Source organism: Gavialis gangeticus, unplaced genomic scaffold, assembly GCF_001723915.1.
Source record: "Gavialis gangeticus isolate Ggan-Ray unplaced genomic scaffold, GavGan_comp1, whole genome shotgun sequence".
Lineage (NCBI taxonomy): Eukaryota > Metazoa > Chordata > Crocodylia > Gavialidae > Gavialis > Gavialis gangeticus.
Window position 1 is genome coordinate 70585418 of NW_017728994.1, and position 22259 is coordinate 70607676.

A 22259-nucleotide genomic window follows, 5' to 3' on the forward strand; every position below is an offset into this window, starting at 1 on the left:
GCTTCCACACAGTACACTCCATTCTCTCCTATTTTGTTGTTTGTGGGGTTTGTACATGAGATTGTCCGCTTGTGACTAGACCAGGGGTAGGCAACGCCTGGCACACGTGCCAGTGTGTGGCATGTTAAGGCATTTTGTGTGGTACACACACCTTGGGGTGGACAGCAGGAGAGCCACGAGGGGCCCGATCCTTGTTCTGGCAGTGAAGCCCCAGCCCCTTCCCTGCTTTCTGCCTTGAGACATGCATGCCCCCAGTGCCGGCAGTGAGCTGGGCCGGGGGTTCATGGACCCAGTGTAGCTGCATGCAATCTCCCTACCACCTTCTCCAAGCAGCCCAGGCTCCATGGTGGATGGCACGGGCCTGCCCAGAGCCTGGGTTGGCTGTGGCAGGCAGCTGGGAGGCTGCAAGTGGCTGCATCAGGGTGTGTGGAACCCCAGCCTGGCTCATTGCTGGTGGTGGGTGCACATGCACCTCAGGGCTGGTGATGGGGAAGGGGCCAGGGCTGCCACAACAAGGATCAGGCCCCTCATGGCTCTCCCCCCCTCTCCCCCCCTCGTGGCTCCCTGGCCATCTTACAAATAGAGGTTGTGGGTGTTTTTGGCACTGTGCCAAAAAACATCCCCCCCCCACTAGACACTGCTTTGAGGCAGGAGACTACACCTCTCTGCTGTTTAAAAGATTAAAACACAGAGGGTTTTCCTCTGTAGCTCCCACCTTTGTATTTCATGTGGTTGGGGACAATTAGAAAATTTGCAATCTCTTCGCCTTCATTAGTCTTTTGCTTTTCTTTTGAAAATGAATGTGAATCTTAAATTTAGTAAAAAAACATTTTTTAGTTCAGGCTGTTGTTGGCAAAACTCATAAGGTGTATATATTGGCAAGAAAGGCTTTAGTAAAAAAAAAATCCAAACAGGGTAATTGTGCGTGTTCATTTTTCCAATCAATAGTGAACTAAAAATGTTTAAATAATTCAGATGGATGCAATGACTTTTTTCTCTCTTTTATTTGTACATATTTATCAGTTTGCTTGAATTGTAAAAATACTTATTCCTCATTACAAGTTAATGGCTTGGTGGGTAATATTTATTGGGGTAAGACCTAGAACATTTGTTTTCTTAGCACTGAAGCAGACTTGAATATTTATCTAAGTAGTCCTTATAAAGTAGTGTTTTAAGATAGTTTCTAAATGTACCTGTTCAGTAGCTATTAACACTGAATCTACTCTGAGGATTGAGTGGGAAGGTTGCTTTATATTTATGTGTGGTACAACCATTGTGGGATATCATTTTGGATCTGGGTGCAATTTAGAGCAGTGGCAAAACCTTTATTCTGACGGGCAGTAGCAGGAAAGCCACTGTGGAGTTAGGTAATCAAGGGCATTTTTACACATGCACGCATTGAAAAGTGCCCGGCACTGTGACGCGTGCAGTTGTATAAGCCGCGAAATGCACATCAGTGGTGAGAAATGGCAGCAGCATGCTTTTGAACTAAAACACTTCAGATGTGCTTTAGGTCAGAGGTGCACCGCCACTGTTTTCTGCATGCTGATGGGCATTTTGCTGCTTATACGACTGCATGTGACAGTGCGGTTCGCCTCAGCTAGTGTGCGGAGCAGACTCGATTAATTAAGTCTGCTCTGAGGTAGCTGATCTGTGGTGCAATGCTGGAAAAATGTAGGTGTATAAATGCCCGTAATGACTAAACATCACTATATCATACTTCTTTCCACTTCTTTCCAAAATATTCCGTCCACCAATGAGTCTCTGAGAGCAGGGGGTTAAGGGTATAGGTGGTTTGTAAGGGAACATATTTTTCAGACTGTTAAGCTGATATGAAAATAAAATGGAATAAAACAAAATCTTGTCCATATCTTTGTATGGATCAAAGTAAGTAAGAGTGCCTTTGAAATGCTTCCTTTCACTCCTTGTAAAGCGTTACTTATATTGTCCGGTGTGTTTTTACTTTCTTTGCTCTTCATACTAGATATACCTTTTCTGGGTTCTTCTGCATGGCCTTGCATACAAATTGGATATCGGAAAAGCAAAATTGCACATACGTTACTTGCATGGCTCTTTCTTATAATATTGTATGCTGAGGTTATGTTGATGATTATCTTGATGATGCTAATACGATGAAAGCAAAAATATGGTGTCCAAATCTATATCTTATATTTGGGTGTTCATTCTGGCGCTCAGATCAGTATCGGGAAAGAATTGGTTTCATGGGCAGAGAGTCATAAATCACTTTAAAGGGGTTTTCATGATTTAAAGGTAGAAAGGGTGGGAAAGATTGTTTCAATGCCTTAAAATTTTAAGGATCTATTATTAAATATAAAATTAATTGCCTAAGAAACTGATTTAATTATCCCCTTCCTATGGCTTTCTATATTTTCCATATCCTGTTGTATAAACCAGGAAGTTGAAATACACAATTGAACACCTGGTCAAATAAATAGGAACATATATATTCAATTGAATTTTCTGTGGCATTCATCTTAGAAAGATTTGTAAATTTAATTCAAGAATATCCTTAGCAGTATCCAAACAATAACATAGTCGATACTCTTCAAAATAACTGTTGGTTTTGCCAGCTATAGAATAAAAACATCAGTTGTGATTTCAGAACAGAGAATTTTCAATATAACAAGGCCTGTCTACATGTCTGTGCTTGAACAAGACAGACATGATCTACTTGTTTATTTTTCTTGATAATTATATGTTTTTATTTGGAGTTTTTGAAGTTAACTGCATCTCTGCTAAGACAATAAGGAAAATTTTGCAGCCCCTCCATGTGAACATAAGGGCTAGAAATGTACCCGCAGTGTAAAATTAGCTCTTTTTACTTCTTTATTTTTATTTTTTTTAAATTTATGCTCTGGAGACTTCTGTGGTAAAGTTAATGTGCTTTTTATTGTTAATAGAGAAACAAATGTTCCATACCAAGGCTGAATATCTGCCCTTTAAGTATGCGGGGACCTGACGGATACCACTGTGCATTGTCTGCATCCGTGCATCTGAGAGTGGAATGTTTCTTTAGACTTCCAATGTGTTATGTCTCAGCAGTGAAGCCCTGTCATTTAGGACCTCTGTTGAACTTCTCAATCTTTACTTCAATCATTGTTTTGCAGTGTCTCCACTTTTGTAGTAGAGAAAGCATTTTCTTATGTTTAAAGCCCTAGAGAGATTCTTTAAACTTTCCATTTCAGCATTTAGAAGCTGAGTGCTTTTATTCAGTTTTAGGTTTTTTTTCTGTCTGTCTCTCCCTTTACAGCATCTAATCTATCTTCGTCTTTAGTTACCTGTTCTGCAAAAGGATCAGTTTTTACTTTTAACTTTTCCTCCATGGGTTTAATAGCTAAAAACATTGGCCTTATTCACCTTCCATGAACTCGGTTGTAAATTGGGAGTGACTGTTGAAGTCAGTGGAGTGTTGAAGTGTGAGTGGAGAACCAAAGCCAGTTTTCAATGAACTTTCATGAATGTATTTGATAAGAGAAAATCTGAGTTATATGTAATGCAAGTCAAAATATAGACCTCTGTATTCCATCTTCAGCATCTATACTGTTTCTTTCATTGCACATGTCCTGAGAGATGCATGGGCAGATTCTCAGCTGATGCAAAAGCTTAGCAGTTCTGTTTACATTAGTTGAGCTATGCAACTTTAGGTAAAATAGATGTATTGCAATAACTTTGATTTCCCTGATTTCCTCTTCACTGTCTTAACACCAGATACAAAAATTGTATACAGTAGATATTGAGCAAAAATTATGACAAAAATTATATTAAACAAATGTGCTAATAGACCCCAGAGACGCAGGCAAATATTCTGCTATAAGAAAATTCAAGCCCAGACATTTAGGATGTGTTTTTTACATTTTTTTTTCTTCTTCCCCTTTTAAATACCTAAAGAATAAACAAGCAATATGACAAGGTCCTGCTATACCAATCCTGCTTCTCCTTACTTTGGTGATTCAGACTCCTCTAGACACTAACTGAAGCCTACAAACCCAACTCCTTTCTCTTGATTTGAGAGAACTTCTCTTGTTTTGAAGTTATTTCTGTTAGCTTTCCTTTGCTTCTAACTTACAGTCTTCCTCCATTTGTTTAAGACTGCTTTCATTTACACACGGAGTCAAAGATAAGCCATTGCTCTGTTATCCAGCTTAAACTACACCTCCTTTTCCCCAAACCTGAAGGAAGGGCATCTTATTCCTGAATGCTTGATCAGCATGTCTTCCAAATATGTAATTGGTACAGTAAACTATCACCAGTGATGCCCTTGCTTTTCACATTTCCTGGCTCATAGGTGGGCATGAACCATAATCCCAGGGTTATACTAGTCATGCAGACACCCAATACCAGTCTCATTTTAAGTTTACTAATACCATTATATTTAACAGGAAGACACAAATGAATAAAATAATATGAACAAAATTGCATATGCAGTATGCATTCTTAGCCTAATTTTTTTATGTGGTGTTTTTACTGTTTTTTATAACTTAAAAGTTTTTTAGTACAGAAGAAGAGACATTTTATTGCTATTACTTTTAGGATTGTTTAATTATATGATTGCCGTTTTTGGCGAAATGCGAAAAAGCAAGGCACGTGAAGGATGTGAGAGACAGAGAATATGTCCTGCAAATGACATTGGGATCAGAAATCTGCAAAAAAAAGGTTAGATTTTGAAAGTCTTGGCCATGTTGGCAAATCATCCTTTCTAGCTTACTAGCCAGCATAACTTGTTTTCCATGCTACACGGCCACTAGCTCAGAGTGAATTGTTTTAAATAAGTTAAATCACCAGTGTGCATTATGATATTAAACAATAAACAGGAAATCTTGATTTAGATAATGGATTCTTAATCTTGTTTTCCAACAATCGTGTTTTTTAATTATTTCCTAAAGAATGGTGATGAATTTGTAGTTCGGTAACCTGTAAGAAATATTGATATACAACTAAGTAGACTTCAGAATAAATAAGGCATTTTTGAGTGTGGACACACAAAAACTTGGAGCCCTCTTAAAAAGGGGATGTTTCAAAGGGGCAGCAGATGGTAGGTTCTAATTTTTATGTGAAAATGAGCTGGATCTGATTCAGATGTAGTAGACCTGCTCCAATTTTAACACATCTTTATCCCAAGTTAAAGTTGGAGAGGTTTGCTGCATATGAATTGTTCTCAGCTTGTTCATACGGCAATTAGAAGGCAACAGGTGCTGCCTTTTTTAAATGTTCCCCATTTGAAAGGGCTCAAAGTGTCCATGTTTCCATAGCATTTCCTAACCAAGAATATTAACTATACACATACTTAAGTAGCCATATACTTTCAACATACATTTATTGATATTCTTACTTGTATATTTTATTATGTAGGAAAATGTCAAATGAGATTTCTTATGTAGTAGAAGATTCTTTTTTATTCATGCTTTATATCATTTATTTTTGGATGGAAATTGAAATTTACTTTACAAAAAAGGTAGAGAAGCCAATATTTTAATTTATAAAGCTAAAAGTGGTGCATACATTAGAAAAAATAATCAAATTATAAACATAGATTGTTTTTTGGTAAGTATATCCTTTAAGATATTAGAAATAGTAGATCTCAGCCTCTTACCAGTCAGTATAGTACAAAAAAAAAGCTCTCTTGCTTTTTCAGTTCCTAATTTCTTAAATTTACAATGAACCACCTACTGATCTGAACTAATGTCTGTAAACAGCTCCTAGGAGTGTCCCCCTGCCTCCTGGATGGACAGCCTCCTGCATTGCCCATGGACCCACCAAACCCCTCCCTTCCCATCCACCAGCTCCTCCCTGATTCTGCCCATTCCTTCCCCATCCCTTACTTATATTGTGTTTCCAGTGTGGCTTGCAGCACTGAGGAACATCTGGACAAGCGTGACCTGATTTACAGTCATGTCGCTTAAAGCAAACTGCATGATTGTAGATTGGGTCCTAGGAGTGTCTGCACATTCCCTCTGTGTCTGTGGCTCTGAAGGGTTTTTGATTGTAGGTGTGTAGGTCTAAGGACACAGGCAGGCAAGGTTCTTTGAACAGATGTGATATCTTTTAGGCCAATTGAGTAGTTAGAACAAAGATCTTTGTAAGCTTTTGGACACAAGCACCCTTTTTCAGGCATAGGGAGACTGTTGTTGTTCTGAGATCTCCAAGGAATGAAAGAAGCTAAAAGTGTGACAGGAGGTCAGTGAGAATGTAAATAGGTGGAAATATAGACATTGGATTTATGACACATTGCAACCTGCCTGCCATCTGATTCACCAAGTACTAGCCTGAACTTACCATTTACATCTCTCTCCCACTCCCCTCGCCTCTCTCTAACCTTTGTTTTCCTAATTTCCAGCTATTTACTTTTGAAGTCTCCCTTGCTTACCTTTAGCATTGCCTCACCCATCCCCACCTTGTTCCTGCCCTCCCCTCCCTTCTGTAATAATTGTTTTCATAATTTCCACCTAGTTACATTCTCATTGACCTGCTGTCACACTTTTAGCTTCTTTCATTCTTTGGAAATCTCAGAACAACAACGGAAACTCCCTATGCCTGGAAGGTACTTGTGCCTGAAAGCTTGCAAAGAACTTTGTTCCAACTACTCAGCTGGTCTAATAAAAGATCTACCCAAAAAACCTTGCCTGCCTTTGTGTCTGAAGTAGATATAATACTTCTCCATGGACTTCAGTAAAATGCATTGTGCTCCATGAAAAATTGCTACATATGTATTATTAGTAGTGCAAGGCTTGTCCAACTATTGTTTTTGTATTCGGCTTGATGAACTTTTGAGTAAAATAGCCATATGGGAGATGGAATAAAGAATAGTACTAGCTAAGCTGCTGATCAGTTTGCCAGGGAGAGAAGGGAGCTGGCTCATAAAAGCTACTCTCTTAATGAACTTCCTCTTGAAATCCACTAGAAACTAATATTCCCATCTCCAGTCTTTGTTTATGCAAACTCCTAGGCTAAGTACAGACAGTCAAAAATCCCAAGGCTGAATCAATTTAGTCTTTGCAGGTTAGTCTAAGCTGTGTAAATTGAAACAATAAGCAAGTGACCAGACCTTCACTTTTGATTCTGGGAATGCAGCCACATGCCTGCTTGTGGCCCAGCCCAGAAGCTTTGGGGTGCTAAACATGCCTCCCTGCTTGCCTGGACAGCTTGGGCCAAGGCTACCTTGCCCACTCTGTGTGTGTTAGGGGGCAGAGGTGGGGTTGGCAGAGAAGGTTCAAAGCATCCTGGAATGCTGGGAGACTGAGTTAACTTGAATTTGGAGGGGACAGAAGTTCAATATGCACATGTATATGTATGAAACCAGTTTAAGATGGACCTAAATCAGTTAAATCTGACATTATATCCATTCAGGTCTATCTTAAACTGGTTTTGGCCATTTTGAAAGTCGTTTATGGGCACTGAATGTCTGTTGTGTTACAGATTTGAACCAGTTTCCAATCACTTATACCATTTATGTGTAATTTCTATCTCTAGCCCTTGAGATACAAATCTTCGATGTTATTCGTCTCGAGAGCACATTGTTTTGTATAAATACTATTTACTTACTAATATACTATGAAATATTGTAAAATATTAAACCAAATTATAGAAGTCAGAATAGAGAAACAGAATACTTTTGCTTCTGCAGTTTGTTTGTTACTAGATTTGTTCTCTTACAGCAGTTCCCAATCTGTGGTATGTGTAAAAAACGCAAACAAAAAGAAGTTTTCATGTCAGAATCCATTACTGACACATGGTGCTGGAGCCTACCTGTCTCTCCCATGGCAAGTTGCTGGTGGGCCAAGTGACCCCTGAGCTGTGGGGGACCCTGGATCTTCCCTCCACCCGCTTGGGTGGTCTGCACCACCACCATGGAGGGAAGCAGCTCAGGGGCTGTGCAACCTGGCAGCAGCTCATGCAGGCAGACCCGACTGAGGAGAAGGGAAAAAAAAAGCAGCGAGGAGCCTGATCTTTTTCTTTTGTTTTCTCTCAGAGCTTGCCTGCCTGGCTGAGCTGCACAGGATCCAGTGCTTCTCTCTGTGGTGGTGGGTGCCCCCTGGGACCACCTGGGTGGGCTGCTAGCAGGCGGGTGCTGCCTGGGTGGCACTGTTGCCATGGAGGGAAGGACCAGGGTCCCCCGCAGCTCAAAGACCACTCGACCCATCACCAGCTTCCCCCCCACCCCCAGCGGGAGACATAGGTAGGCTTGGGTAGGAGGGAAGGATCAGGCCCCTCACTTTTTTTTTCCCCTCCCCATAGGAGCCTGCCTATGGGAACTGGGGGTGGGGGTTGGGTTAGCTGAAGGGGGGCTGTGACTTCACGTGACATGACAGAAGTCCCTAAATTGAAATGGTGGGTTTTTAATTTGTGGGTTTTTTAATAGTGTCATTTAAAAACCCACCATTTCAATTTAGGGAGAACTAAACCCCGGTGTGTGAACAAGCACCCATGAACTTTTGTGCTTTATTCCCAGTTCATTTCCTTGTGATTCCTAATATTCTAATTGCCTTTTTATCACTGCTGTACACTGAGCCTGTTTTCAGGGAACTCTCCATAATCACGCAAAGATCTCCTTTTTTCTAAGTGGCTAAGTGCCTAGCACAAGGTATGAATGTCTTGCCTGAAGGGATCACTGTATATCCTTTCTTGAAGCTAATAGACTAACTGTGTGCATCTACACATGCCATTAAGGTGATGTGATAAACTCCGGTACGGTTTGTGTTGGGGTTAACTGGTCCTGGGTAAGGCGTTTACACGTGCACCCGGAACAACAGCAGTTTGAGCTGGGGCAGGACAGACCCAGGCTGGTAGCAGGCTTGGGGTCAGCCCTGGGTTCCAGGGGATGACGTTGGGCAGTAGAGGGGCTGGATGGGGCGCAGAGTGCCCAAAGAGTGGAACCATGTGACTAGGTGGCAAACAGGGGTCTGGACCCCTGCTGCCTGGGCTAACTGGGTGCAATTTATGCCTGGGTCAGCATTTACATGTGCATTTAGTACTGTCAGGGACAATACTATCTTATGGCATCAAAAATTTGTTTGCCGTGGTCTAATAGCTTTGTACGTATAGACTATGATGCTTTACACCACAGCAATTTAGCCTACTGTGTAGTTAAGTGGGCATGTGGATGCACTTGCTGTTAGTATATATTTTCGTTCTGATGAGGACAGAGCACTTAAGGACTTTGTTGTGAATTCACAAAGAAGGCCCAGTGTTGTGAATATTCTGCAGAATTTGTCTTCAGTATAAAAACAGTGCTGGGGAAAAATTGTAATCTTTACCCCTTTGATCATTCATATTTTTATATTTAAGATCAAGAGGGAATTTGTAGCTGAGAGACTGACCGAAAGCAACATTTTATAAATTTTTCTAAGCTGAAATGTGTTAGTAATTTTTCATGTGGAAACATGCAAAAGGTTTTAATCTTTGTTGGAATGTGAAGTTATCCATTTTTGTGAATTATGAAAAGTAAAATGGTTTAAAACCTAATTTATTGTTGTTTTTAGTAGCAAAAATGTAAGTATTCTGCTTTACTACTTTGCTTTACTTATTAAACTGAGCTTTCAAGGTTCTGAATGCCTCTTGAGTACTGTCCCCTCAGGTTTGAGCACCCAGCACAACTTTGGAAGTACTCAGAACCTTGGAGAATTAGATCAAAGTGATGAAGCGTAGCTGTTGGGTAAAAGAAATGGTGTCATCTTCATATAAAAATACACACCGTTCTGCTAGGAAAATTGTGATTAAAGAGCTATTACATAAATAATGAGAAATAAACATTTATTTGAAACATTATATGAACTGTCTTGTTTTATGAGAGAGCACTATCCATTATATTTTGTAGAGACCAGTTAGGTTAATGGAAGTGCCATCTGTAAAAATAAATAAATAAATAAATAAAAAATGCAAACAAAAAAAAGGTTTCATGTCAGAATCCATTACTTTCTTGTCATGTGTTTTGTACCACAGAGCAGCATAATGTAGTGTTGTAGGATCATTGATGTTAAATGATATGACAGTAGAATATGGCAACCCTTATTTGCATTTTATATATTACAAGTAATATACATAATTTTCAAATATATTTTGGAGGCCTAGGACTTACTAATAATGTGATTAACTTGTGTAAATAATTTTACCATAATCAATATCTGTAATAACTGAAAACATTTTTCAATGTCAGAAGTATAACTCTCACTATTGTTTTCTTCCCCCTGTATTTAAAAATATCATTTTGATAGCACTAACATCCCCAGAGGATATTGCTTGTAAAAATTATACATCTTTTGCAAATAATTAACACTCTGTATAAATTGTAGTCTGTGAAATGGTCTTTTGTTTATACTTTCCTGTTTTTGGTAGTGTAGTCAAAGCTGTAGTAGGTTTAATTTTTGTCATATCTTCTATATTCTAGGATTTGTCTGACTTGACCTAAATGGTTCAGTGCTCACTTTGAAGGGAGTATTTTTAATTATTATTTTCAACATTCCTATAAACAATCCACAGAGTCTATTTATTCTAATTTAGGAAGCAAAAATAATGTTGTTAATTGGGATATTTCAGGTACTTGAAGTGTTTGCTTTTCTCTGAACTAGCATTAGAAGTATATAGCATTAGAAATGAAGACTATGTGGTCGATATTTTAACAAGTGCCTACTGTGTATGAAAATCTTTATATACAATATAATGACAGTCTGATTTGGGGATTCACAGTTTTTGGACCCACTTGCAAGACAACTGTTTGTGTCAGTGACTGTGTGTGAAACTCTGATTTGGGTACTACTTTAAGTCTAAGTAAGGTTACTGTATTTCCAGTTCCAAAAAAGAGGATGCATCACTCCCAACCCACAGACCCTTGGCACTACTGGTGCTCTTGACGCATAACCCCCATAACCCATTTGTTCAGCTTTCAGAGAACTGCCTGGATGGAGATCGGAGGACCGCAAAAGAGGGCATATCTGGGATAACCCGCACGTATGGTAACCCTAACTCTAAGATGTCAGATTCAGGAGATTCTAAAGCAGGGGTCAGTAAGGTTTTTGGGTAGAGTCCCAAAAATACCCAGAGCCTTGTGAGATGTTGGCGTACCGGGGCAGACAGCAGGGAGCCGTGAAGGGCCTGATCCTTGTTGTGGCAGCACAGCCTTGGCTTCTTCCCCGCTGTCTGCCCCGAGGTATGTGTGTCGAGCAGAACACCTTCACATGCCACACTCTGGCACCCATGCTGGGGGTTACCTACCCCTGTTCTAAAGGATCAGTTGCATGGAAAGTTGCTGATGATGTATCTTTTTGTGTGAGAATGTACTTATTAAGTTGTGTTGTTCTAGCTGGCCACCTGCTTGACACTTATAGTTTGCAAACCCGCATAGTTTACAAAAGGACACAATGTGGGGGATCCTCTAGGAAGCAAGACTGGATGCATGTGGTCTGAATGCATGGCTTACCTATAACTCCTTTGTAAATAGTTCTTGATATAGAGCAAATATAGTGTTGATGCACTGAGTCTTTTCATGTTATTAACCAGCACATGTTACATGAAACATAGTAGGAATACCTAGTCCAGTGAGACCCAGTGAAAGGAAGAGTTTGTGTTTAATGGGGAGAAGAGATGGAGGGTTAAGGCATGGACATGAAGCAGCATCTGGACTCAGAATAAATAGAAACTATAGAAAAAAAAGAATAAAGGGTGCTAGGAAAGTATCATCTTATGTCCTCAGGTATCTCAGAAAGAAAAAAACAGCAATGTATGTAGTAACTGAGGGCTTAGAAAACTTTATCTAAACTGTGACTGGTAGATCAAACGACTTGCACTACATGCACCATAGAAAAGGCAGGTTTTTGCTTGTGTTAGGGACTCTGATTACACTTGTCTTCCAAATTATTCAGTACTAAACCTGGATGGATTTTTACAAGTGAAAAGTTTTTGTTGAAATTTGTCTTTCAAAATGAACCTTTCCTTTTGTGAAAATGTGTTGACTTAAAAATGTTCCACTTCATTTTTTCTAAGTGTTACTTTTGTATAATTGTTTCCTAGTTTTTCCATTCAGCACTTTTGAAAATTTGACTCCTTATTTAGGTATGCAAATATGAATTTAGAAGCTTTCATTTAGGCACCAATTTAAAGGACAAAAAGTCCTTTATTGTAAGTAGCAATAATGTTTCCTATATAACACGCCCTAAGTCACTACTGGTGCTCAGTTTTGTAATAAAATTTTAGATGAGTACTATTCACAGTTCATAAGAGCCAAATCATTCAACTCTGCTACCACTCATCCGACAACAAAAAAACAAATTAATGGTCTTAAGAAGGATTAGGAGAAAGAATCCTTTTCACTCTTCTAGTAACTGAGCATGGAGCAGGTGTGCATCTATTTTGCTTCCAGTACTGGCTGCAGTAGCAGCTGGAGACTGTATATGAACTTTCCAACAAAGGCAGTTCAGACTTCTAGATTTGAATAGCAGTAATCCTATCTGAATGATAGTTGTTATACTTCGTGACATGCAGTGAAGTTACAGATTTTAGCAGATTGCCTGTTTTTAATAAGATGATTTATTAAAGTGTTTTAAGTATTTTACCAATATAAATTATTTTCACGCAACTTCCTTTCAGCCACTAAACGTATGCAGAAAATGGACATTATTCTTACACTAGAGACCCTATAGTACTGCAAAGAGCCCTCTGTCATGACTTGGATAAGCCTGATACTTGGTGTAGGTGGAGTGATTTCATCCTTCGGGTAGCATTTCGGAGTGATCTGGCTTTTAACAGTGGACATCTCCAAAGACACTGACAAGGAATGTCAGGTAGGCTCCACATGGAAGAAGAAGACAGCCTCTTGGGAAGCAGAAAGGCTTGGGGACTCTGACCCTGAACCTCTCCTGCTGCAGCAACCATTTGATTTTTGATGGCTGGGACACCCAGTTCCAGAGCTGGTACAGGTGGAGGGACAGGAGGAAATATATTTAAAAATAGCATTGGTTAGTGTAGCAATGGGCCATGCTTCCAACCACGACAGTTCATCCCTTGTCTGCTTGAATGTTGTGCCCTCGGCTTCAGGTAAAAATGGGAAGGAACATGTTTAAGTGATGCTTTATTGGCAGAAAGGCACAAGCAGAAGTAGAAGAGTACTCCATGGTGAATCCCTGATTTTTTTTTTTCACCTTAGAGGAGGAGTTTGTAATTTGGTTTGTAAATAACTGAGCACTGTGATTTAAGCAGAATGGATCTCTGTACCCTGACGGGCTTAGGTGTCCTGCCAGAGGCAGAACTAGCAAGGCTTGTGCCCTGGCAAAACCATGTCAAAGAACCAGGGGCGGGAGTGGGGAGGGGGCAGAGTGCCAATGACTGCGGGAGGAAAGTGTGTGCTGAATGCTTGGGTGCGTCTTACCTGCTTTGGGGACTGAGAAAAGGGGGAAGAGGGGCTGGCTGCTTTATTATTTTTCTATAGTCAAAAAATGAATGGAAAAGCTGGTATCTTCCAGTGGGTGCTTTGGGTTTGAAAAGGTTGGGAACCATTGTCATATAGTTACCACATTATGTATAGATGGCTAATATAGTGTACCCTCATAGTTATGTCTGTAGCACTTGGGAACATTAGCACTGTTATAATTTATATTTTTATTAATAACAATATAATGTTGCTAACTTTATTTTGGAGAAGGAAATGAAAATGGTTTATTGGTTCTCTCTTTTATTCAAGAGGCAGGTTTTGGCCCTGAGAATACAAAAGCAGTTGCAAGCTGATAGGCTTTAACATCTTAACCTGTTTAAATTCTGTTGCCACTTCTATGAAATACTTTGTCTGGTGAAGGTGCTTTCGAATTTACTGTCAGGTTTTATATCATGGGACAGATGGTTGTTTCAGTGCTGTGAGTGTTATATCTATACTGTGAAATTTATAATATTTTAGTTTACACCTGTCCCCTTTCATATTATAATACAGATGGATGTCTTGTTATTAGAAACTTGAGGAAGTTGTGTCACAATCATTGTAAATGCTACATGGACACTGATATGACAAAATAATAATAGCTTTGATTCTAATCTACTGTGTACTGACCAGTGGAGAGTACTTGAGCTTAATGTTCTCTCAAATGCCATGAAAAACCTGTTAGCAGAAATGAGTTTTTATGCTTCTAGGGACCTGAATTACATGCATACAGAGTGATTTCTGTGCTTGTTTCTGGCAAATTTTGCAGTTTGTTCTCAACCTTTGAAACACATTTTGAAATACAGCAATCTAATAAAACTTGAAGTCTAATCTACTCTGCTGTTATTTTTTTATTATGAGTTAAGAATAGAATGATATATTTATTATTTTGTATATTATGTATTGCGCATATGCATGCATACACGCCTGTTAAATTGACCAAAATATTTTGTATTAACAAAAAAAGCATTAGTTGTTCTGTAAAATGGCATTTTCTTAGTGTTTGTTTTAGAACTTACTTTGGATAAGTGATTGTTGAGTAATAATAACTTTGGATGCCTTTCTGCCAAGCTACTGATTCTCAACCAGGGTGTTGTGAAATCTGTTCAAAGATCCGGCTTTATGCTGTGCAATATTATCACCATTAGGTGTGCAAAAAATCTATAAAAGATTCACAAAATAAACTCAGAAGCCAGGTACAGACATGACACTTTTACCGGTATAAGTGATCAGAAACTGATCTATACCCATAATGGAACAGAGGTCCAGCACACAACACTGCTCTACATGTGTAACAGAACAGAAGTTTGGCGCACACAGACTGGTTTAAAAATGGAGGATCCCTATCTAAAATATGCCCCCCACCTTTCCCCTCCCTCCCACCAAAGGGCAAATGTGTGTTCTGTTCGCTATCAATCTAAACTGTGCCACTTATGGAAAAACTGCATAACTTAGATCACTTTTGCCTTGGGCTTTGTGAATGTCTGTACTTAGCCATAGATTTCAGATAGGAATCCATAGTGTCAACATTCTGACCTGTTGTGGTCTTTCTGAGCTCTTTGCAACAGAAAAATTGATTTATTTTTTCCTAGTCAAAAACCGAGTGAAAACTAGGAGCTGACATTTTCTGAGGGGTGCCTTGAGTTTAATGAGGGGGTTCTTCAAGTCTAACAAGGTTGAGAACTTGTGTGCCAATCAAAAGGAGGCATACTAAGACCAAGCAATAGAAGAGGGAAGATGGAAATTTCATTCTCCTGTAAAGTAATCCACAGAATGATACAAATGGCCTGTCACCTGCTTTATACAATATTGCTTGTCACTTTTCACCTTATGTTATTTTATGTGAGCAGCATTGTTTTCCAGCATTACTTTACAAGAAACAACTTATCTTTTAAATCAGGTTCATGCATTGAACAAGATTTTTGAAAGTGGCTGGTGATTCAATACTAAATTTTATATGCTTTAAAAAGGAGGGTGGGTGCTTAACACTGAGTGTAAATACAGGCCCCTTTGAGTGTGTGAACTAGGATACTGAAAATTGAGGGACAGTTTCACTTGACATTTAATTTTACTAAAATGTATATAGGGAGAAATTGGCTGCATCTTCACAAGACATTGACTATAGTAGCCTGAGATTACTGTGTAGTACCATCACATAGCAGAAACCGTGATGCGACGCTACTGCGCAGTTGTCTCAGGCTACTGTTCAGTCAGCATCATTAAGAAGCTGTTTGTCAGTGCTTACTTATACAAGTATTAAATGTCTGTGCAGTAATTACTGTGCAGTCAGCGTCTTGTATAGATGAGAGTATCGCATTTAGCAAACAGAAAAACATTATGTATTTTGGTCGTTAACATCCACTTCACATTTGTTTTGGTGAATAAAGGCATTAAAATGAGTTAATATAATAGAAACAGCATTATAATTAAAATGTAATGGAATATCAATTCTAATTTCTTATTTTAGGTTACGTGTAATTTTCAGCTTCATATTGATTTTTAGTTCATCGGTAAAATTTTGAGAGTTTGAGGAAAGTCTTAATGGAAAAATAGATGTGGTTTTAAATAAGATCTCTCATGATGAAGTACATGATGATACTACTACTACTACTACTAAGGGAATATGCCTCCATTCTGGGTTTTTTTCTGTTGCTTGTGATAAGCTTTTCATGGTAGATAAATGCTTAATACTTTTTCTTGAAACTGCTAGAGACTAGTTAAAGCAGAAGACTTGGTACCAAAGAGAAAAATGTGATAATTTTACCAAAAATGGTAGATTAATTTTGTGCAAGAGACCCGCTTAAAGCAAAATGCACATATTGTATTTGTTTATTATGAATATATTTTTCCAGATACTCTATAGAAAGAGAGCCTTTGGCTTATTGTTCAGGGAAAATATTTTTTATCCTGGAGTTTTCTAGAGATGTTGGTGTGGGAAGTTTTGATTTTTTTTGATTTGTTTTTTCTTTTAATATAAAAACTTATCTCTTAAATTCTGGTTTGAATAATTAACTTTGAAAGGGAATGGAATGTATTTTGGCAAGTCATGGAGTCTATCTAGGTGATTTGTACCTCTTCATACTTTTTTTTTTTTTTTTTTAAAAAGACATTATTAGAATGCAGGAATGGGTTTATGTACTGGATTTGAACCATACCAAAAAAAATCCCTCTCAGATAAGACATGTGATCTAAGTAATAATAGAATCCTTTATGAAGCAAAATCAACCATATTTTTATGGGCTCATGAATGAGTGCCTATTAAAACCGAAATACTCTTGTTTCTGTTAAGATATGGTTGCAAACACAGCACATAATATAATACGGCCTTGGGAATCCTAAGGTCTTTCTTTTGCTTCAGTGTACCTAGTTTGAAAGGAAATAGCCTTACTCTTTCTTTGTTTTATACTAAGGGAAATTAAGCACATTAAACTGCCTACAATTCATTAAAAACACTTTTCTTACATTGTTTGGAATAGTGAGATTAGTCACTTCGGGAGTTTTTCATTTATTGTATTTATTTTCATATTTTGTAAGTGTGGAAGTGTGTGAAGGACTAGCAACATGAAATTTGATGCTATTTCAGCGTATCAATAGCTAATCACTGGAAAGGACACCAATAAGCACCATATGTTGCACTTTGCTGTACTTATTGTATAAGTGCAGGCCTTCAATTACTCCTGCAGTATTGTATTGATTTTTTAGCAAATTAGATTTTTTCTTTGTACTGCTCTGATATGCTATATAAAATGGCAGTAGTCTCTGAATCCACCTAAACATTGAAATAACTTAAAAGTGTGATTGCATTGTTTGTTATTTCTAAATAGTTATTAGAGCTTACTGAAACTCTTACCTGTTTTAAAAGTATTAACTTTTATAAGTAATTTAATAAATAATGATGTAATTTTAGATGGCATTATAATTAATGGTATAGTAGCTGCAAATGGTATCTTAATAAATGTAAAGAAAAACATTAGAAGAGGAAATATATATATATTACAGTGTGTTCAATAGTAAAGTATTATACAGGGATGAATCTTTTTAAACATAGTCAAGTACAGTTAAAACACAAAGATTCTCTAAGTTTTGAAATATAAAAAGTTATTGAAGAGGTAGAGCTACATATAGTGCATTGGCTAGAATTTTTATACACCCTATTTACCCAAATCCAAAACTACTTCAAGTTTAAGACAACTCCTCCCAATAATTAGATTCTGTGCATGGAAAATTATAAATTTGTTACAACTTTCCAACGCTGGACTCTAATTATTGGGGAGGTCATGTTAAATTCATCCCCCCCCCCCCACCACTGTGGTATGGAAAGCAGCAGCAGTAAGGCAGGTGGCCAACTCCCTTGCTTCATTCTGTCTCCTCTGAGAACAAACTCTGTCAAAATCCCAAACCACCAGAAAATAATAAAGATGAATATTGTCCTGCATTGATTTCTTATTCAGGAGAAAGCAGAATTACTGAAATGCATGTTGGCCAGATCGTACAGTACCTTGAATATCATTTAGATTATTTGGTTACCACATTCATTCAGCTTTTTTCTAGCTGAGTTTTTTAAGGATGAACATGATTGTGGATGAGTCAAGTGCTCTGTATTCCTATGTTGATGGGAATGTATTGCCATTTGACATTTTCAGTTATTACAGGGCATCTTAACTCCTTTTTTCTCATTTTAGATTTCTATATTAATTTCTTCCAGTTCAAATGTAGTTTTGAAAATGTGTTATTTTGTTCCACGGACTTAACTGTAAGTCTGTCCACATACTGTTAGGGTGAAGCTATGCATTTCACTTAGATCATACTAAAGGCACTTAAAATGTGAGCATCTGCACATTAAATTGTGTTAACTCATGCTAAGTTCCCACTGAGTATCTCAAAATTGTCATTTCAGGGGAAGGATAACTCTGGGCCATGCTACCTAGATCATGTTAGGATAACTTCAGCCTGCTCCACGGGGATAAAACAAACAATTTGCAGTCCTCCATCATCCCAGAATGCACTATTTCAGTACCCTGATCAGGGCTTGAGCTGAGGTGTCCTGGCTCCTAAGCACACCCTTGCTCACCAACCCCCTAATGGCAAGTCAGAATTGTGCAGACAAACAGTATTAACTTCTATTGTGAGGCTACTCGCAGACCAATCTAACTTTAACACTGACTAACATTGCATAGATGTAGTATGCTCTAAGTGTAACATGAAACTTCAACCTTAGGGATATATGAACATTTTGATGTCATAGCTAACTTTGGTATGTTTTTTGGTATATTTTCTTCTTTAATTTGTATTATGCTAAGCTTGCTTATAATGTACTTGTTTTCATGAATTTATTTTCTTTTGTCTGACAAACATTGCATTTTTAAAATAAACTTCCATATTTTATATGGAAATATAACATTTAACTATAAGGCATTAACCTTTCATGTGTCCTTTCTAACTCTTAGTGTGCTAATTAATAAGATATTTTTATGTAATTATCTTTCTCTCCAATGACTCATCTTCTTTCCGTGCTTATCAGCAATAGTTATAGCAATTCCCACAGACAAACACTGTTCTGTTGCAAAGAGAGGATTATGATCTTTTGGCAAGAGTTAGAGGGATTGGAATATGAAGGAGAGGATTTATGTTGACAAACATTAATCTTCAATAATTAGTCATTTTAAGAGGAATTCATTTAAGCTTAACTTCATTCCTAAATGTTGATCTATCTGAGAACTGCGTGTTTAAATGCAAACGGTTTTACCATTTCCCATATTAGTCTTCCATTCAGATGCAAGGTTAGCATAATCTATTCCCTCGGTACAAAATTCATCTCTCATTTGTTGTCATTCTTCTTAATGATTTAAATTACTGAACAAATAGATTGAGACTAGCATAAATATGTGATCAAAGCTATTAAACAGGTGAAGAAAATGCTCCATGTTAGAAAGAAACAAAGGTAAGATGTGTACTGATAGATTCATTTGTAAAGGCCATGATGAAGTGAAGTATTGAGATACATGTTTAACTTTATTTACTTGAGTACATGAAAGACTGTACAATTGCGTTTGAAGGACTAATTCCAAAAGAATGGATTTTAAAAAAATTAGTTATGTAGTGGTTCAGTTTGTGAAGCTGCATCGAGGAAAAAAAATGCTTTTATTCTTCAGCTTTCCTGGATTTGTATGAACTGTGTACAAGGGTCTGGTGGGAAAGACAGAGACAGTGGTATCTTCAGTCTGGCTTCCATGCCTCAAATACACCATGTTTATTCTCAGATGGGATCAGTATAAGAAATAGGTTGATTATGTACTGGAGATCATCTCAAGTTGTTATACCCTTTCTCAGTGTCTTTTTTTTTTTTTTTTTACATGCATATTACCTGATCTCTCCTTTGATAATCGATATTTTTACATTTCTGTTTGTCCATGAAAGTCCATCTTTATGTAAATTTTCTTCTAGATAGTTTTATGTTTGTATATCAATCCTTGGCTCATTTAGAAGAGAATAACTATAAAGGGCCTTTGAAATTGCAACATACCTGGATCAGCTGGTCTTTCTCTTTGCATATTTATATATTTTACACATATCATAATTCTAGACAAATATGTTTGTTTGTATAGCACAGAAAAGGCAGTAAGAATATAGACATTCCTTCCCCAAAGCCAAACTCAGACAAGTAGACAAGGTCTACTTACAAGAGGAAGGATATGCAGAAAGCCTGTGCAAGGAGCTTGTCCAGTTGATTTACATGAGTGTGTGTGGGGTACGTATACAAGTATACCAATCAAACCTGTTACCTAGCTTGGGACTTAATCTCAGTTCCTTGAACTTGTGTAGCAATGAAAATTTAGATGACAAGGAACAAAGGCCTGAAAGACAAAAATTAAGCTATCTGGATTAAGCTTAGAAGGAAACTGATTGAAAATACTCTCTCGTGTGTTTTTGTCTTTGTTCAACATTCAAATAGAACTGACATAAACCTTTGCATGAAATACAGATATTGGAACTATCTATGAAAGATTAAATTAAAATATTGTGTAAGAGGATAGAGAAATCAAAGAGCATTCCAAGTAATTGTTTCCTTTGATTTCCTAGAATAAACAGAAAAGCCTGATTTGTTGCTTCATTAAAAATCTATCAAAAAATTTATGCTCTATTTTACCATTAACATACTTTTATCTCCTACTACAATTTTAGCAGGCAGTAATAAACTAACTACTAGGAGTACTTCAGTATTGAGTTTGAAAAATGCCATCTTTTCCCTTCATCCTGGGTTTAAAGGTCTCTGTTTTGCCTAATCAATTTTGTGGTATTGTTTCTTGTTTGCTTTTTTATTCAATATTGCAGTACATAAACCTTCCTGTTTTTGTATGGTTAGAGTACAACACTTTTTTGTTCTGTAAATGACTTATGACATTCATACAATATATTTCGTAATAATTTTTAAAGAGTTTTCATCGAACTATAGTGGCTTAACTGAATGTGGATCTCAAACTAAGTGTGATATGTCTTTAGTAACAATGTTTGTTATGTATTAAAAGTCTTTAAAAATATATTTACAATTCTTTGTGTCTGAAATACAGTTTAAAAATTGCAGTGAGTTGAAGTACCTGGTAAAATAATGAAACAAATTAATATTTTATATAGTCATATGCTTGTATCATAGGTGTTTCTGTTGTCCTATTAAAAGTGTGTATGTACGAGAGTTGGGGGAATCTTGGATTTTTATTAACCACATATTATTGATAAATTATTGTTTTAATTATTTTGCTTTGAATGCTCCATTTTTGACTCACCATTATGGGACCACAATGATGATAATGTTTTGGTAGTAGGTATCACACCCATCTATTTTTTTTTTGTTTTGTTTTGTTAATAGGGAAATTTTGTTGCATGCATGACTGCCATTTTAAGGCAAATGGAAGACTACCACTATGCTCATTTAATCAAGACTTTTGGAAAGATGAGGTCAGATGTTGTGGTAAGTTTAATTTTGGCATGCTTATCTTCTATAATATTTGTCTTTGTTTCTGTTAGTATTTGGTAAATGAAATCACAGAGCTGAAAAAGAGTGATTGTGCAGGTAACATGACTTGATATAAAATGACAAATGAAGCATTCTAATTTTTATACCTTATGAATACAAAAGAGTGAAAGCAAGATTATTAGACCAGATAATAAGGAACCTTCCTGTATAGGGTGACCATACATCCTGATTTGGCCAGGACAGCCCAGATTCCATAGGCTGGTCCTGGCTGGTTGGTCAAAAGTCCCGGGCCAGAGTCTGGCAGGGGGATGGAGTGGCAGGGTGCACCAGGAAGGCAGGCACTGCTGACACTGTACGGGAGCAAGGAATGTAGGGACTTCAGATAAGGCATCTGATGGTGACCATAGGTCAACCCTCCTTGCTCCTGCACAGTGGCAGCAGTGCTTGTCCGCCTACCTGCCTTGTGCACCATGCCACTCTGCCTTCCTGCTGGACTCCAGCCCGTGGTTTTGACTAAGTGGTTGGGACCGGCTTATGGAATCTGGAACTGTCCCGGCCAAACTGGGATGTATGGTCACCCCAGAACTTGTCAGTATCCCTTTTCCCATCTATACAGTTGGTCCAATAAAAGACACCACTCCCAAAAGTCCTTGCCTCAGGGTATGAAATAGCAGTCTTCCAGTGTTAAAATGTGTAGAACAGATCTCTGAAATTGGATTTACGGTAAGAAAAAGGAAGTTTCAAGAGCATACTACCAACTTTTTTAATGGTTTATTTTATTAAGGGATGCTTTCTAGATGTGTGACTACTTTTATTTTTTTCTTATTTCTTAAATGTCACAATTGAATCTCTCCTTTTGATTTTTTTTTT

At 37.7% G+C, this 22259-nt stretch overlaps 1 protein-coding gene across 2 annotated transcripts in view; it reads left to right on the plus strand.

Annotated features, from left to right (window-relative positions):
* The window catches only part of DOCK1 (dedicator of cytokinesis 1), a 599368-nt gene that overhangs the window by 285042 nt on the left and 292067 nt on the right, over positions 1–22259 (plus strand). For both annotated transcript variants that reach the window (XM_019502991.1, XM_019502992.1), the window contains exon 28: positions 21282–21383. In XM_019502991.1, coding sequence (XP_019358536.1) covers positions 21282–21383 — 102 coding nt within the window. The remainder of the gene's footprint in view (positions 1–21281; positions 21384–22259) is intronic.